Source organism: Octopus bimaculoides, chromosome 18 (assembly GCF_046866305.1).
Source record: "Octopus bimaculoides isolate indiv1 chromosome 18, ASM4686630v1, whole genome shotgun sequence".
Lineage (NCBI taxonomy): Eukaryota > Metazoa > Mollusca > Cephalopoda > Octopoda > Octopodidae > Octopus > Octopus bimaculoides.
Genome location: NC_142945.1, coordinates 51,643,057 through 51,662,754, shown reverse-complemented (window position 1 = coordinate 51,662,754; position 19,698 = coordinate 51,643,057). Strand labels below are relative to the sequence as shown.

The window sequence follows — 19,698 nt, the reverse complement described above, 5'->3', positions numbered from 1 at the left end:
AAGAAATAATCTCCCTTTCTAAAGAAATAATAAAAAAACATCTGATTCGCATAAAAAAACAGGTAACGTTCATCATTTCGGTTAAAATTTCTGTCTCGAAGTGTTCGATTAAATGAACAAGGCTTTAATAAAGAATTATCCAGAATCCCAACTGCTTTCTTTTTCTTCAAATATATATATATATATATACATATGGATAATGTGTCAATTCACTGCAGCTGTTTCCAACTAATTTTGAATTGATTAATGAGACATTAATGCCTCCATTAATCAATTAGTAATATTATAGTATGTATGTGCGTTTCTTGTTTAGCCCAAGGACTAATTATATACTCAGTCGCCTTCAATTAATAATAAAAAAAAACATCACTTATATAGACGAGAAATTCATATATGCATAAACATGTTATTGTGTGCATGTGTGAAGTACTTATAATGAAAATCCGCCGCTGAAATTCGCATTTAAAATACATCTTATATTTCAGTGTTCGCAAACTGAACATAAATATAATTTTAAACGCCATACAGATCATTAAAAACGTCACAATAAAATACTACACGTAGAAAATATATAACATGTTTTAATGTAAACAACATTTATTGCGTCTTTGAATGAATATAAGAACGTAGGTGACCATTACGCGACCACTCATGCAAGCTGAATATATACAATGAAATATATTTTCTGCCTCTCTTTTTTCATTGTCGGTAAGCAATGAAAGTTTGTTTTTAAAACTTGTTTTAGTTATGTATGCATAGTTTATGTGTATGATTAGATTTATCTTTTTGTCTTCTCTGTTACCTACCCTATCTCTCTCTATCTCTATCTCTCACTTTGTCTATCTCACACTTTATCTATCTATCTATCTATCTATCTATCTATCTATCTATCTATCTATCTATCTATCTATCTATCTATCTGTCTGTCTGTCTATCTGTCCATACATCCAACAGTCTATCTATCTATTTATCTATCTATCTATCTACATTTACGCACACATATACAAACTTATATACGTATGCTTACATACATAGATATATACACATATATGTACATAGTTATATGGAGATTTGGATATATACTTATAGTGATATGTATGTGTGAGAGGGTGTATGCATATACGTATGGATACAGAGTAGAATACGCGTTCCACTGTCTCTTGTATAATTTATATCACAACGCAATTCTCAAAACCGAATGACAGTGAAAGACCTTAAGAAATAAGAAGGTTCATGAAAATTATACAGCAAGACAACAATAAACACACACACGTACATACATACATACATACATAAATATCAAAGGGAACGGGGATAGCTATGGACAACTGCTTCGAAACATCCGGTTTCTATATCTTAACTATAATATAAATTCACATTTATATCAAAATCATTGTTGCATATGGTAATCTGGATAAGCTAGGGTTTTGAGGAAAAGGCTTCAAACAACTCGCACATTACAAATAAAATCTGTGAGTGAAAGAGCAAACATATGCAAGGCTTGTCTTAAGTTTAAAATGTGACATCGTTTTTGTTATTTATATTTCAACGATGGAGCGTTTTATCTTCGTTAAAAAAGAACTCCTTCCACAGAGAGACACAGATATATGATCGTGGGAGACGTTTGCATGATGAGATAATTACTGTCGGATACAAGCGATTGGTTTTAAATCATTTCCTTAGATGTCGATTTTTGTGGGAGCGAGGTTTCTCTCTCCTTGGTATTTACTATTTATATATGAAGGAGGAATGTTCATATAATGGAATGTTCGTATCTATATTGAATGCAACATAATAGTTAAAGTAATATATAAGAAGCTTAGTAATATGAATAACACTACAAAAGATTATCTCATTCCACACATTATTATCTCAGCCTGGCGCATCATAACTATATATGGATAACAGACATACTCCCTTATTAGATTCTCTTTCCACCACAAACTTACTCAATAAAGACATCATTGTCTGACAGAAGAATACACTCCTAATTCTCAACACATACCTTTACTTTGGACATCCTCGAGGCACCACAATTATAAAATCTTTACTTGTTATAATCACAGAATATACACTCGGATCATATCAGTTTAATTTATCATTAGATACTTAAACATATTCAATTTCCTATAACCGCAATATTACAATAATTATAAATTCTTAAAATATCTAACCAATCAAGTGCATCACATAAAACATTTCTTCCTACAAACAGTATTATTATAAGAAAAATTCTCATCAATGATAATATTCACATTCATATGATAGTCTCTAAATGTTAACATAGTTTTAGACAATAATTCATATTAGAAAATTATCATTTTTAAATCTCACAATGAGAGATATTCAGCAACAGTGCTTTGTAGTAAAGATTGTTTGCCAACATACATGGCAGTCCTGGTTTAGTACGAAGGTTGCTGTAATTTAGCTCCAAGAGACATCGTCTCCAGCTGGCTATACGACACGATCTTGGGCTGAATTACAGCAACATTCGTCCTAAACCAGGACTGCCATGTTATGTTGGCAAACAATCTTTACTACATGAATTCATATTATAGTTAAGATGTCTTACATTATATTCCTTGAATATTGCCAGAATGTTGAAGAACTTAAAATTTAAAATGTGCAGGTGTTGCTACGAAAATCACATGTAGATCAACAGTTATGTGTCCACATGTTTGGGCAAAATACCCACGTTTGAATCCTGATAAGAATTACTGCAGGTACGTTTCTCTTAATTGTGGATATTATTAAAATTTTCACATCTAATATTTGCATATTAATTGATTTTAATAAGCAGGCAATTCATCAAATTTGATTAGTGGAATATTTTATATTGGCGCGATGTCTAGAAAATTTTAGAAAGATTGTAGTCAGTTAAAGACAAACAAATATTTATGTGCTGCACGTTATATAGAACGAACTGAAGGTAAAGATACGCAATATAATATTAGAATTTAAAACCAAAATAGATCACAAAGCATAATGTTCTGTTCTTTACCGGTAACATCCTCCTACGCTAGTTTCATATTACTAAATATAAAAATTATTTTCTAACATAAGAGCAGGAGTAGCTATATGGTAAGTATCTTGCTTACCAACCACACGGTTCTGGGTTCAATCCTACAGCATGCCTCCTTTTATATTTCACTTAATTCTTCATGCCTTTCTCAATGTATATATGCTACGTATATTATTTTATTGTATCACATGTTACTTTCCGATACTTCTTTGATGATGTGAATACTTTTAGATGGTAAATCCCATAGATGATGTTAAAAATCGTTCTCCCTCTTTCCGTTTCCTACAAGATGTGCAACAAGCCCGGTTAGCCTTTATTATATTTGGGTCGGGTATATGACTCATACATAACAGAGGAATATTACCAAACTTTTCGAAAAATCTTACTATGCCCATTTTGGCGTGAAATTAGGAGGCCAATATAAGTTGTGGGCTCCTCATAAGGCCTGCTTAGTTCATGTTGAATAAGTAAAACAATGGAAAAAATGTGTTTAGCAATCTTTCCGTCCTGGGGTCCTAGTGATATGGAGAGGGAGAGATCCTTGTAAAATAAGCATTGAAGTCCATTTTGTAAATGCTCACTGGAATTTCTTCCTGGAAATTCAGGTGAATGTGGATGAGGATAAATTTCCAGCAAGACATAAGGAATATAAAAAGAAGATAACAGGGAAGAGGGAATGTCAATAAAATGGCCGACCACTGCATTACGTTGAATTGCCAGTGTCCATTAATTCTCAGAAAAGAAAATGTTCCAGACGTAACCAACAAGTGAAAAAAAGAAGAGATTTTGAGGCAATGAAGTTATAAAAAAAAGGAATGGAACACTTGTAAACATCTATTTCCTCACCTCTCAATCGCATTTGTGCGTTTTATTTTACTAAATAAAGTAGTTTCATTAATTAGTTTCATTTTATCTTACCTCATATAGATTTATCTACAAATTATTATATATATTACCGTTAAATTGTGAGTAAACTTTTGGCATTAGGAAAGAGTCGTTTTTGATATTTCAAATTAACAACACAGAGATATATAAATTAACATATATTTATCAAAACAATTTTCAAAATTTCCGTTTCACAGACCTGCCTAATGCTTAATAATAAGATTTGTTTCGTAATATAAGAGCCATTTTCTTCTAAACTACATTCTATAAATGTATGATGCTTTTTTTGCAGACGACTTAACTTCTTAAAAAATTGTACTTTGAATGCATACCCGGGGTGTTATCACATCTACTTTAATCGTTATCAGGTAGATTGCTTTGGTAAGATATTTTGATTATGTGACTTTAATACCAGAAAATATGTTGTAATCAAATTCTAACCGATATTTACATTTAATTGATTTATATGAGGGTGTCATATCTCAATGATATCGATTATCTAGAATTAACATTTTTAAAACATATAAACATTAAAATATATATGTATTGTATTATTCTTGTATATATATATATATATATATATATATATATATATATATATATGTGTGTGTGTGTGTGTGTGTGTGTGTGTGTGTGTGTGTGTGTGTGTGTGTGTGTGTGTGTGTGTGTATGTATGTATGTATGTATGTATGTATGTATGTACGTATGTATGTATGCATATTTGCGTGTGCGTGTGTGTACATCCATCCATCCATCCATCCATCCATCTATACATACATACATACATACATGCATACATACATGCATACATACATGCATACGGATGCCTTATGAACATTGCAATAGACGCTTCCTTGCAAGAATCAGCCTCATTAGAAATCAGAGGCACATAAAAGTAATTTTAAAAAATATACACTACAGTACTGTTTCTACTTCGCGGATTTTCACCTATCGTGGCGGGTTTTTGAACGAAACACTCGCGATATTCGAGGTATTACTGTGTGTATATATATATATATATATATATATATATATATATATATATATATATATAAATATATATATATAATCTTAAATATGCGATGTATGACTGAAATAATGCCGTACGGCATTTAGCTGTCTCTTTTTATTCTAACGCTCTGTCCCCACTAAATCGTATTATGCACTGATGCAAAGAATCCCAATTAAATGCTCCAGTACACTGAGTCAGTTTAATAAAGGCCTGGCATTTACTTTTATCCATGAATGCAACAAACATGTAGGAATGCAAAATTAATCGACAAAAATTATAAGAATCATAAGAATGAACTGTTGTTGCAATGAACTAATTTGTGACGTATCAATATGAACCTAATTAAACGAGATGTCTTGTTTCTCTTTCAGGAAATACACCTTACTGTAACTCTGCGCCCCACTTTACGTCTTTGTACAACATAATATTCTTACCTACGACATGGATGTTTGTCTGGTGAAATTCAAATACGGCTTAAAAGAAAATATTCGATTTATGAATATTTATGAAAATGCATTTTGGGAAGACAAAAGTATAACAGTGACTAAAATCGTGATCTAGAGCGGCTAAAGAAACTCATTCAACTTTACCAAAATATTTCCATGAAGAAGGGACACATTCAGCCCTACTTTATCGTGAGGCAGCGTCCTCTCTTTACTTGCTTATATATCTCGCCTCGATATTCGCACAGCCTCTTTTCAGCGCCTCAGAAAATTCAAGTAAAATTTATTCTTGATCACCTAACCGACAACAATTGATACCTATCCATTAAATAGTATGGCATCTTCAGTTTTGTACGAATCTCGAGTGTCTTTTTTTCTCTCTCTCTCTTTTGATAACTACAATAAGGAAGATCTCTGCATTCCGATATTCTGACCGTACAACAACGGTTTAATAATTGATATCATGTGTTTCCGAATGATTCAACATTTCTTTACAGGCTTACGATCTGGTTCGCTTTATGCTCACAGTATTTGGTACGACAAGCATTTGTTGCTTTCTTAAAGATGAATATTAATAAAAGTGTTGTAAAAACGTTAATTTCTACGTCTATTAACGATGTTATTCATCAACAATATAAGCATGATGCGTGTCTGTGCGCTTGTGTGTGTGTGTGTGTGTGTGTGTGTGTGTGTGTGTGTGTGTGTGTGTGTGTGTGTGTGTGTGTGTGTGTGTGCGTGTGTGTGTGTGTGTGTGTGTGTGTGTGTGTTTGGAAAGAAACTTCTATGGCCTTTCATAATGGAAAAGAACCAAATTCTTCTCTGGTTTTACACGATCCATTTACTAAAGAGAATACTGCACGTCATTATTAATAACATAATCTATTAGGTTTGGCAAATTCTCAGAGAATGGCGATCACTCCGGACGAAAAGTTTAGCGGCATTTCGTCCGTCCTTATCTTCTGAATTCAAATTCCGTCAAGGTTAACGTTAACTGTCATCTTTTGGGGTCCATAAAATAAGTGCCGCTCCAGTATATTTGCTGACCTTTGTAGCAGTTTTTGTGATATTTTTGCTGCTTTTTATATATACACATGCACACACAAACACACAAATATATATACATATATATATACACACAGACACACAAACACATATACATATATATACGCTCATATACAGGGTGCGGTGAATAAACTGTCGTTTCAATTACGTAAAAATGAAAATAGTACTGACATTTCATTGTAGCAGATTTATTTACCACATATTACATAAATATATCTTCAAAGTTATAAAATAAAATCACCATTGGCTTCAACCACAGCCTTCAGACAACTTCTCCTGTAACTCTTCTGGATGATCTTCCTGATTAAGTTGGTGAATGCTGCCATAATCCTTGCCTTCAGTTCATCTTTGGTGTTACAAAGAGTTTTCTTGGTCCCTCGCTCAACTGCGACCCACACATAATAATCAATGTGATTACAGTTTGTGTATTCAGGTGGCAAAATGCTTAGCGGCATTTCGTCAGAACTTACGTTCTGAGTTTCAATGCCTCCAAGGTCAACCTTGCCTGTCATCATCCTTTCGAGATCAATAAGATCAATACCAGTTCAACTATGGGGTTGAGGTAATCGACTTACCTCGTTTCCTTAAATTGCTGGCCTTGAGCCAAAATTTGAAACCAATATATAGTTGTAATGTAAAGATACAGAATATAAATTTATTGTATGTTTATAAAAAAATTCTCACATAAATTCACACTCTTTCAATGGTTTCTGAATTCCAGCACCACCATACCGAAATGAGATATATTGGTAATATGCTTAAGGAAGTCGAAATGCAGACAGAACTCGACAGTTGAGGTTGTGTCACACTTATATCTGGAATAGATATAAACAAAACATGTATTCTTTTATTCTTTTACTTGCTTCAGTCATTTGACTGCGGCCATACTGGAGCACAGCCTTTAGTCGAACAAATCGACCCAAGGAATTATTCTTTGTTAGCCTAGTACTTATTCTATCGGTCTCTTTTGCCGAACCGCTAATGTTACGAAGACATCGGTTGTCAAGCGATGTCGGGGGGACAAACACAGACACACACACACATATATGTGTATGTATATACGACGGGCTTCTTTCAGTTTCCGCCACCAAATTCACTCACAAGGCTTTGGTCGGCTCGAGGCTATAGTAGAAGACACATGTTCAAGGTGCCACGCAGAGGGACTGAACCCGGAACCATGTGGTTGGTAAGCAAGCTACTTACCACATATTTAGAGTGATACTTCAGAAAGTAATTACACCTTGTATTTTAGAGTTACAAATTTATATCCTTAGGATTGTTCTAAGTAACTTTTGGTTTCCAAATTTGCATTCCTGCACAAGTTCATCGTATTCATTGATACACGTAAATGGCAGGTATTCCTGAATTACATTAACACACATCAGATAATGACTGTGTCATCGCAGGTGATAAACATGGAGGGATAGAACGGATTGAATATTTGGAGAGCTATAGCTAAATGCCGCATGTGTAATGTAATGCAGCCGCTACTTAAAGTTTGATTGTGTAAATAACAATATAGACGCAAGCATGGCTGTCTGCTTAAACTCGCTTGGCTCAGGGTTCAGTCTCACTGCTCGTCATCTCACAACAGGATAGGGATCCATCTCAGTGGAAGCTGACTGTGCGGGCTTATCTCAATGAGATGGATCGGGCGTGCTAATGACAAGGATAATGTGCCGTTAAAATGGCCACCACGTTCACCTGAACCTCATACAGAGAATGTTGCGAAAGACATGCTATAGCGTGTTTGGCAGGAGCCAAAATTTACAACCGTAATTCATGTTTGGAAAATTGTTCAGTTATACATGGTGTTAATCATTAAAATTAGATAATTGTAAAGCCATCTTACCAGTGCAAAATGTCTTAAAGGTATCAATGAAGAAATGAAGACACGACGGTTTAACTTTCTCAATACACTCAATATGCATTTTCGTTCTCCTGGAAACAAACATCAGATATCAGTTTATAAGTATTTTAGAAAACAGTGGCTAGCTTATTTTTAAGTATTTTGCACTATTTGCAAACTCTTGCATTGTGAATGTATCATGTTCAGATACATCCACTCAAAACTTCATTACATTTCATTATGGAGAGTCGCTTTGTATAACAATCTATCGTTTCTTGATGATTGTTACGTCTGAAACTAGTTTTGTTGTCGAGCAGACTGAGGAAACGTGACTTACAAAATACAGCAAATCTGTTTTGGCATTTAACATCATCACTGTAATAACCATAACAAATAAATTCATAGTTAAAGTGTTGAAACCTGCTGAAGTAGACAAACTTTTATAAAATTAATAATATTACTTTCCTTTTTGAAGCTGTGATAGCGGATCTCTTCTTGGTCTCATTTCTCATTCGGAGTTCCAATATTGATTGCAATAGTACTCACCGAGAGTAGGATTTAATTTATCTAAATCTGTGTTAATTCGTGTCAATGTTAAAAACGGTCGTTATATTTAGTAATCTGTAAAACTAACCATTGAATGTCATAATCTGTAGAGCACTAAACATAATATTCGGGGATATATTTTCTTTCTCGTCACAAATCCTGTAGAGGAGGTGGCCTAATGGTTACGATGTTGCACTTACAATCTGAAGAGCGTTGTTTCAATTCACGGACCGGGTGGTGTGTTATCTACTTAAGCAGTAATGTTTAGAGAGGATAATTTTTTTCCCAAATCCTATTCAATGAACATTTCAGTTGCATGTTTTATATAATATACATCATTCAAGTATCAGTTTGGCTTTAATTAACTGCACTCCATCGAACAATTTTTTAGTGGTAATATGTACAGTTCTATATTTAAGAGATGAAGAATTATGTACATTATTTACATTTGACGGATATTTGTCCTCATCTTGTTTGTTGTTAACACAATGTTTCGACTGGAATCGAACTCGGAATCTTGGGGTTAGTAGCCCACGGGCATATGGCGTAGAGGTTAAGAGTGCGGGCTATTAACCCCAAGATTCCGTGTTCGATTCTAGGCAGTGACCTGAATAATAATAATAATAATAATAATAATAATAATAATAATAATAATAATAATAATAATAATAATAACAACAACAACAACAACATCGAAAACTACCTTAGGAATGAGAACCCAAGTTCGAAATTTCCCCAAGACACCTGATGAAGGCTGGAGGGTATATCAGCCGAAACATTGTGCTAACAACAAACAAGATGAGAACAAATATCCGTCAAATGTAAATAATATAAACAATGGTAATATGTAGTTTATATGATTGCTTTTAAAGATTAATTGATATGTAAATGACTGCTGTGATAATATAGTAATAGCCGTAAGTAAGAGAAACTTACTTGCAGTGATGCTCGTCATTTTTCGATTCCGGGAACCTTATCCAAGATTCAGGACATAATTCTTTAGACAAGCACGTTATATTCTTAGCAGCGCCTGCAACTTTAAAATATATTTCGTGAAGTTATTCACTGTTTTTTATCACATTGAAAAAATATTACGAATTGCCATATAAGTAAAACATGTTACTCTAGTCTGAAGCCATGTTAAAATTAACTGAAAACTATCGTGATCGGGCATTGTTGGAGCTAAGACTTTTGTTTACATCTTGTGAGTTTGTGTGCAGAGGAAGTAGTTTTCTGTAGAGCTTCTTTTCGTACTTTTTGAAGACTATTATTCATTATAATAATTATAGACCGTATTATAATTATTATAATAATTATAGATTGTATTATAATCATTATAATCATAGACGTATTATAATTATTATGATAACCATACACCTTATTATGATTATTATAATGTTGCTTCTTAATGCAACTGTTATCTTTTATCTTTCAACTTTAACGTGTTTCAGCCAATGGACTGCGACCATGCTGAGGCACTACATTAACAGTCGAATAGATTGATCTTCCTTCCTTCCTTCCTTTCTTTTTTTCTTTCTTTCTTTCTTTCTTTCTTTTATTTGTTTCAGTCATTTGACTACGGCCATGCTGGAGCACCGCCTTTAGTCGAATCAAATCGACCCCAGGACTTATTCTTTGTTAGCCTAGCACTTATTCTATAGGTTACTTTTGCCGAACCGCTAATTTACGGGGACCTAAACACACCACGATCGGTTGTCAAGCGATGTTGGGGTGACAAACACAGATACACACACACATACACACACACACACACACACACACACACATATATATATATATATATATACACACACACACACACACACATATATATATATATACATACTGTCTCTTAAGACAGTAAAACATTCCTTCAATATACACAAGAGAAAAAGGCCAGGTCAGTTCCTTCTCAATTTTATTCGATTGTCAAAGAATATGTATAAGAATATGTATATGTATTTTTCCATATGTGTATTTTCATACACTGTTTTTAACACTGTTTTTAACAATTTCACCTTAATATCAGAGAATGTGTGACAATCAGTATGTAACACTACAAAGTTCATACAAAGCTTTATACTTTAAATATATTTTATCATCAAAGAATGTATATATGCATTTTAATACTCAGACTGTTTTTTAACATTTTTTATTATTCTCAAAGACTTTTGATAATCTTTTTCTAAAAAAGTGAAACCGGTTAAGTAAATAAATATTTTTAAAAAATAAGTGCATTTTCAAACCTTCTTTCATATATATTTCCACTCGTACGGTATTCCACAACTTTACTTTATTATATATATATATATATATATATATATATATATATACACGTACATATATAGCGTTGGATTGCTTATAGCTCGGTAACATAGCAGTCCGACAACGGGACCGATACAATAAGTGCCCAAATTAAACAAAAGAAGTATTGGGATCCATTTTCCCCCCAAATCCTTCAAGAAACTGAACCTGCATTGTAACAAACCAATGACTCAAAAGAGTGAAAAATAAAAGAATCTGAATCTAATATTTAAAACTTTGTATCCCTTTCAAACCTCTGCTGAAGAATTGTATCAGAATCACTTTGTTCCGAAACACCGACAAGAAAAAGAGAATCAGGATCCATTTCGATTTGTAGATTAAATACACAGATTAAATACGAACATTTCCAAGGATACTTACCAACAATGAAAAGAGAAAAACATAGAAAAGGTGTCATCTTCGACATTTCTAAACGCAATATCTTTATCATGAAATAGCCATACATACATACATACCTAGACACATGGACACACACACACACACACACACACACACACACACACACACACACACACACACACGTATGAGTGTGCACGGGTTTGTTTGAGTGTGTTCTATAGGTTTAAATATGATTTAGCAGCTCTTTGCTCATACGTCGTTGACAATGTAATTAGATATATTGTGACGTAGTGAAGAATTTGGTTGACTATAAAACCAATTTTAGTGATTCGGTTAAGATGTCGAAATACGATTAAAACCTACGTTCTGGTCATTGGGAAATGATTTTCATTTTTATTTGGGATTTTCTTAAGCAATTCTTGCATGTATATTAAATTAAAATATATATAAATGTATATATATTCGCTATGAATCTATCAGGCAATCTCATTCCGATACAAATACAGTATCGGAGTATTCACACACGATTGTTTGCGTTATGGGTGTATATATGCTTACACACACACAATCCCTCCCAGAATGTCCCCCGGGAAGTAAATTCTTACCACACAATCTTCCCTGATATATATAATATATACTACTACTACTACCACTACTACTACTACTACTACTAATAATAATAATAATAATAATAATAATGTATATACCAAACATATATTTTGTATCTACAGTGTTGAATCTATTCTTAATCATAATAAAATATTTATGTTCAATATTTCGTTTTTTACTAACCTTATTTGTATCGTTGTTACTATTATGAATCTTAAGATAAATAAAATTTCCTGCTGTATTTGTTTTAATTTTTATTGCACTCACTATCAAATTTCCTCACATTCAATATTCTATCATTTCCGGGAATTTCATTAGTGTTTTGATTCTGGATATAGTAAATTTTCTCCAGTAAATTTTCTCCTTATACCCAGCTTCAAATTATGCGTAGTAAGTTTCATTTTCTGCAAATACCTCCTCACAAGCCAAAAGCTTCGAAATACAAGTTGATATAATTTTAACGATAGAATTTGTGATATTTCTAGAATGGTTAAAATTTTTATTGACATACATTAAGCACTCTTTAACTTTATGAAATGATTTATATGGTTTATAGTTTATTAAGCAAATGATTTATATGGTTTATAGCTTATTAAGCAAAAGAAATTGTGCAACAGTGTGTTTATATATTGTGAGCCTGAATATTCTGGAAGGTGTATGGTACGGGAATCCATCCCTGGATGAATTCTGAATTTGTTTTCGTTTGGGTAATTCCAGTTCTTTATCTTTCACATTCTGCAACTGATGTAACGTTCACAGCGTCGTTGAAGAGAATAGAGTTTTAAAGCGGTCCAAATAATCAAAATTACCTATGGTGATTATATTGCATATTGTCTAACTGCAATATACAATACATCATATTTTATTTTAATATAACAAAGTTTGTTTTACAGTTATGTTATAGTTCTTGAAAGATCTGCAGGAAGTTAATTTTTGTTATATAGCTGATATCGCTGATAGTGTCTCTTGTTATATGTACGTGTGTGTGTGTGTTTGTGTGTGTGTGTGTATGTGTGTGTGTGTGTGTGTGTGTGTATGTGTGTGTGTGTGCGCGCGCGCGCGCGCGCGTATTATTGCGACATCTGCTATTTTGTGAGACTGTGGTTAGAAGTTCCGTCCGGAAATTCTTCAGTTTTGTTGACATTTCAGTATCCGGTGTGAGTGTAGAGACCCGTGTGGCATACCTGAGTGCAGTTTCCAAAGCTGTCGAAAACACTTGTACCATTTGTGGTGCGTACGGATGCTATGCTATTACAGAAATAACAGCAGAGAACGGATTTCGCACGCTTTAAGAAAGGAAGATTCGACCGTAATGACATTCCATATTCCCACTAACCTTTTCAGTTCAACAAAGGTCGATTGAACAATCCATCCACGAAAATCTCCGCCAGCCCAAAAGGGAAATGCCCAGCAGATGGCATCCTCTCATGATACCAGCACCCGTTATCGTCATTCGACAGTGAATATCCAAAACATGCTCTGAAGGAAAGAGATACACTTAACCACCACATGTTTGCTCGGCAACGGGTTTTTCGTGGACACAAACAAAGATTTTTTACCGCATGCTCGCCAGCGATTAACAATAATATCATTTCGTGAATATGAAACAGTAGAAAGCAACCAAATCTCCGAGACAACGCAGAGCTGCATACAGGCGAGGAGCTAGATTGCGTGTGGTAGATTAGGATTGCATAATCCACTACGAAATGCTTGAAAACAAGCACATGATCAAAGCAGCGTTTTACGTTCAGCAGTTGCATCGGCTCTACAAGATAATCCATCTGGTCAAGAGATCACATAGCTGACTAATGCGACGCTACAATGACCAACTTAAATAAACGATGAAGAGAAACTTCTCAGTCTAGCAAAACTATATAGAGCAACGCAGATATATTTATCAAAGATACATAAATTTCTTTTATTTATCTATGTTAGTATTTCTCTTCGTGCTCACTGTAGTCAAAACACAATTCGAGAACTGATTACTGAGTAGAATATGAGCTGCAATGAGAAAAACAAAACAGAATTGTTATTTGCATGCCTTTCGTGAAACTGATGACAATTAATCAAGGTAAATTCACTACTAAGAGAATAAAGATTATTTTGCACTAATATTGCACGTTATTGATAATGCAGAGATAATATGAGATATATTAGTGTTAGGATAATAGATTTCATAACATGAATGTCATATGACAGTCACTATTAACCAAAACATTACAGTGATATATAACATTGTAAGTAAAGAAGATGAAAATTATTTTATGTTGTCATTAAAAATATTAATAATCCAGAGATAATACACGATAGATATAAATTCTGTGTCATATATTCTGAAAGTGAACTAGCAAAAGAAATCATAAATTGATTATATTTGTATAAATATTCTCACATCAAATATATTCTTTTCAGTTGTTTTTGAATTCCATCACACCAATAACGGGAGAATAAGAAGTGGTAGTGTGGTATATGAAGACATACAATACGTCAAAGCATGGGATTTATTGTGTATTGATTTCTCTGCAATAGATAAATTAATATTCTCGTGAATGTGTACATTTCTGCATTGGCGTATTTACATAACTATGTATATGTATGCGTATGTGTACGTATTTGACACCAGTGCCAAAATTTATTGCTGCTAAACTGAGAAAATGTCCGATCAGTGGGGATAAATTGACACCGTCGCATCAGCGGCGTCTATTCATCTCATTCCAAGATTTCTGTATAATGTTTACGTATATTAGATGTCCTCTAAATATGAAATCTATGTTAGTTATATATAAATTAGCATCGTAAATCGACAACGGTAATTATCGTTTAGAACTTAGTGGGCACATGGATTCTCATCTGAAGATTACATTAAAACTTTTTTACCAGCACACTTATGTTTCACATATTCTTCAGTGTACGCACCAGTACAAGACGGACGGATTTTTATAGCACATAATTCATATTCGTAATAGTATCTGAAAGGCAAATACAAATCACTAGATATTATTTTAGAAGAGAAGACTCGATAAAGTTGATAATAAATAAACACATCCAGCTGTCACGTGCTACTTTATATAGCACGGAAACATGTATCATGTTTTCATGTTCTTTTTTTTTTCACCTACATAATTGCAATTGGATGTAAACAAAGCAATCAATCACTGCCTTGCCAAATATCCCTCAGGTACTGACACAGGTGAAAGAAGAAAATTAACATCAGCATCAGGTTGCGCTCATTTCAACGAGAAATTAGTTATTTTCTCAAACGAGCAACGCTCTACAAGGTTTAGGATTTATACATGTGATTGTATGACCAGAGTCCTATACCGAACCAACTATCCTTCAAATCTGACAATATTTTGCTTTATGTTCTTTAACTTATATTACTTATGTCTATGTTTCACGTTAACTCTGTGTTTAGTAATCCTCCATAATGACAGTGGATAGTATTATATGAAGAGCGTCGGCCATATTGCTCTCTTCCATATTTAATGTCTGCAATCAAATCTCATTTTAGTTGGTATTTGTTATTCGTTTCTTTGCTTATGTATCATTGAAATATTCTAGTGACTTTAGTTTGGCAACACCAAAAGGTTTCTGACCGTGAAACAAGTACATTTGTAATTAACATTTTAGGGAATCAATATTTATGAAAATTAAAATAAAATGTATTTACTAGATGGGATAAAAACAGTAATAAGTTTGATAAAATTATATATACCGACAGTTCTCTTCAGGCTTCATTTTCAAATGCTCCAGGATATTAGGGCAAATGATTTCGGGCGAGCATGAATTAGCATTAAATTTTTTATCTATTTCTGTAAATTAGATAATTGTTTAACTCAATATTATTGCAACATTGAAAACATATCTTGCATTAGATCGTAAAGTAATACTTGTACGTTTAGTTAGAAACCATTTCATTAATATCGATTGGAAAATATAATGTGCTATAGAATATGATAAAAGGAATCTCTTTATATATTCAGGCAGTTTTCATTGTTTACAGTGCTTTAGGGAAATATATCTTAAGAGATCAGAGTTTAGCTATATCGAGTGCAGCTATATCGAGTGCAGGTTATACAATCAACGCCATGATAGTTTAATCTTCTACTTTCGAAAAGTATTTTACGAGATCATGTGGTTGTTAGTGATGTGAAATTGCACATATATCTACAGACGTATACAAACACACGCACGCACACGCACACACACACGCGCACACACACACGCACACACATCCCTCTGTATCTGTCTCTCTGACTCACTCTATACAGATGTGTGTGCAGACGCAAGTGTACGTATATATGTACACATATACGTGTTTCATGCAAACAGTTGTCAGTATCGCTTTAGGTACGCTGTCAGCCTTTCTCTTCTATAAGCAAAATACAAATGGAAATTGTTGGGCGATCCTTTAATTCATTTTTGAATATAATATATGAAGAAGAATATTGAAAGTTACGTAAATACATCATTCTTTTACATTCTATTACATAAATACATCATTCTTTTACACAGACATTCCAATTCTATCTTAGACACAGATAAAGTAGAAATATTCTTTCTTACTCTAGGTATAAGGCCCGAAATTTTAGGGGAGGAGGTCAGTCGATTAGTTTTTGTGGAAACCGGGTCCTGGTGGTGGTCATTAAGCTCTGCAGTAATTTTGGAATTAAATATAATTAAAATTGTAGATGAAGCGTAATGGTAAAATTGTGTGTGTATGTATGAATGTATGTACGTGTATATATAAGATATAAGGTGAAAAATAGACATTTAAGATAAGCTATTTACAAGTTAAGTTTAGTATAAAATGTTACATACGTTCAAATAACTCCTTTTTCTGCTTGATGCGTTTGACTATAATTTAAAGGAAACGATATCTTTTACATAAAAAGGTATTAGTTTTAAAAATATATCATAAATAATATACACATATATAGAGAGAAATTGTTATGCGTATGTGTATATACATATATATAACCTTACATACCTATGCATTTATACACACACATACACATTCAAGCACTCACACACCATCTGCACAGGCAAACTTACACACACACGCACACACATACACACACACACACACACACACACACACACACACACACACACACACACACACACACACACACACACACATATATATATATTCACCAAAGTATATATATGAAATGTAACTGACACATTTAATGAACAGCCAGTCAAAGCGATAAGGAAATTTTCCTTAATTTTTTTACTCATACGATTTAAATTGAGCATTTGCGTAGATATATTCATAAACCATATTTAAAACATGCAGACATACATAATACAACTTGTAAACGTTTAAGAAAGAATGGAGAAACCTTAATAGTTCTGAAGTGGGTACACAATGGTCAAATATACTTCATATTTTGTTCCACAAACGCCCTCGTAACTTTCCACAAAATATAAAAAACGAAATTCCAATTAAAGGATTTTAATTTCCTTTGAATAATATGTACGCAGAATTAGAAGCTGCGATGGCGACAAAAGTAGAACCCAACATACGTAAATATAGTAACTGAAATTTAAATATATGAAATTATTTTTGTAATCATTTGAAGGGAAATTGGAATAGATATTTAAATAAATCGGTATACCATCCAGAATAGTACAGCGGTTAATAACTGCACAATACGTTTATACTGACTTCTCCAGAACTTTACACAACAACAGATAAGATATGTGTGCGTGTGAAGATATATAGATGGTGTGTGTGTGTGTATTCTTACAGGAGATATACGTTTGAGTCCGACGAGCAGCCTTCTAGTTGTTTTTTAACCCGAATTTACATGCTATTATTTGTAGATTTAACTTCTCCGAGAATCATCGTTAGAAAAACGAATTAATTCCCGTTCACGAATTTTTTTAATCTATAACATAATGTATGTAGTAAAATTTACGACACAAATCATAACAATTTATATCGTAAGAGAGAATTTACTCACCATCAAAAGCTACATTTCCCTCTGTAAAAAACATAAGGGAGAGTAAAATGAAATAAGTATTATATGTAAAAAAAGATGCTGACACGTTTGACAACACACACACACACACACACACACACACACACACACACACACACACACATGCACACACAAAAACACACACACACAGATATATATATATATAATATAGATAATCTTACTTTCCAGCCACATGTTTCTGGATTCAGTACTGCTGCTTGGGACAGTGGACAAGCATCTTCTACTGGCCGAGCAAAGCCTTGTGAGTGAATTATATATATATATACAAACATATATATATATATATATATATATATATATATATATATATATATATATATATATATATATATATATATATATATATATAAGGTGATATCAAATTGTTTCCGAACTAGTTATGTTTAATAAAAAATAACTTATCGACCTAAGTTTTAACGTCACCTCCTTGTAAATAGTCAACTTGCGCAGTAATGCACCGGTCCCAGCGTTCCTGCCAATTTTATATGCTATTATTTATAGATTTATAATTAAATTCTAAGTGGCGGGTATATCAATATAGATTCCGACTCAAGAAATAAAATATATTTATTATCTATTCCAAGTCGAAACCATATAAGTAAGATAAAGCACCACATTATAAAAGTGGTACCCAATCACCGTTATAATACAATAGAAAAAATTGTCGGCTTTACAAGGTGAATTCTACAATAAAGATTTGATTTTCTCTATGAGTATTTTGTTTTATATATATATATATATATATATATATATATATATATATATATACACACACACACATATATATATATATATATATATATATATATATATATATATATATTATATATATATATATATATATATATATATATATATATATATATATGCACGAAGGGCTTCTTTCAGTTTCCCTCTACCAAATCGACTCACAAGTATTTGGCCGGCTTGAAACTATAGTAGAAGACACTCGCCCAATTTGCCACGTGGGACTGAAGCAGGAACCATGTGGTTGGGAAGAAAACTACTTACGAATTAGCTACCGCTACACCTAAAGAGACCATAAAAATGATTTTAGAAAAAGCAAATATGATATCGAAAGCTTCATAAATGATTTATCAAAATGCTGTAAGATTTGCCTAAATTTTTTGAAAACATTCAATCTCTATCGAGTTGTCATATCCATATGTTTTATATTATATACACGAGATTATATGCATACACATACACATGTATAAGAACAGAGTGAATTTGTAGTATTGAATCATATACACAAACTAACAAATTAAATTGCAAGTTTACAACGACGAAAATTGCTTATATTTGAGATACTTACGAACCATGACAAGAAACCAGCATAGAAAATATTTCATCCTGTATATTCGTATTAAAGAGAACATCTTGTTGAGAAATTGTCGCATTACAGTAACCTCCTCTTGTATACTTAATATGACGTAACATCTGTTCCCATCATTGAAAGAATATGTACAATTGCTGCATAAAGTACGGCATAGTTTATTAGACATTTTTACTGTTTTTCCTCACTACGGAAACTATTTTAATGATTTATTTAACATAAGTGCAGCAAGACTCTTCAAGGTGTAAACCAGTAACTG

At 32.9% G+C, this 19,698-nt stretch overlaps 3 protein-coding genes across 6 annotated transcripts; 1 reads left to right on the top strand and 2 right to left on the bottom strand.

Annotated features, from left to right (window-relative positions):
• Positions 1-576: 576 nt before the first annotated feature.
• On the top strand, positions 577-5,960 carry LOC106874740 (uncharacterized). Of its 2 annotated transcripts, none has more exons than XM_014922576.3 (4): positions 577-708; positions 2,630-2,723; positions 4,200-4,288; positions 5,291-5,960. In XM_014922576.3, the coding sequence occupies exons 1-4, from the start codon at positions 672-674 to the stop codon at positions 5,377-5,379; spliced, it is 309 nt and encodes a 102-aa protein (XP_014778062.1). In that variant the 5' UTR covers positions 577-671; the 3' UTR covers positions 5,380-5,960. The 2 variants fall into 2 exon arrangements, with proteins under 2 accessions (XP_014778062.1, XP_089222420.1); XM_089366294.1 differs by having other exon boundaries at positions 586-708; positions 2,597-2,723.
• A 636-nt stretch (positions 5,961-6,596) lies between these two features.
• On the bottom strand, positions 6,597-11,753 carry LOC106874733 (uncharacterized). 2 transcript variants are annotated; one of them, XM_089366293.1, is made up of 4 exons: positions 11,505-11,753; positions 9,756-9,849; positions 8,277-8,365; positions 6,597-7,239 (listed from the first exon to the last, which is right to left on the bottom strand). In XM_089366293.1, exons 1-4 carry the CDS (start codon positions 11,587-11,589, stop codon positions 7,115-7,117), a joined length of 393 nt encoding a protein of 130 aa, XP_089222419.1. In that variant the 5' UTR covers positions 11,590-11,753; the 3' UTR covers positions 6,597-7,114. The 2 variants fall into 2 exon arrangements, with proteins under 2 accessions (XP_089222419.1, XP_052830448.1); XM_052974488.2 differs by having other exon boundaries at positions 9,756-9,855; positions 11,505-11,746.
• Positions 11,754-13,983: 2,230 nt separating this feature from the next.
• Positions 13,984-19,623, bottom strand: LOC128249877 (uncharacterized). Of its 2 annotated transcripts, XM_052974418.2 has the most exons (7): positions 19,419-19,623; positions 18,065-18,085; positions 16,914-16,949; positions 15,808-15,904; positions 14,970-15,061; positions 14,485-14,612; positions 13,984-14,093 (listed from the first exon to the last, which is right to left on the bottom strand). In XM_052974418.2, exons 1-6 carry the CDS (start codon positions 19,606-19,608, stop codon positions 14,521-14,523), a joined length of 528 nt encoding a protein of 175 aa, XP_052830378.1. In that variant the 5' UTR covers positions 19,609-19,623; the 3' UTR covers positions 13,984-14,093; positions 14,485-14,520. The 2 variants fall into 2 exon arrangements, with proteins under 2 accessions (XP_052830378.1, XP_052830379.1); XM_052974419.2 differs by lacking the exon at positions 18,065-18,085.
• Between the last annotated feature and the right edge of the window lie 75 nt (positions 19,624-19,698).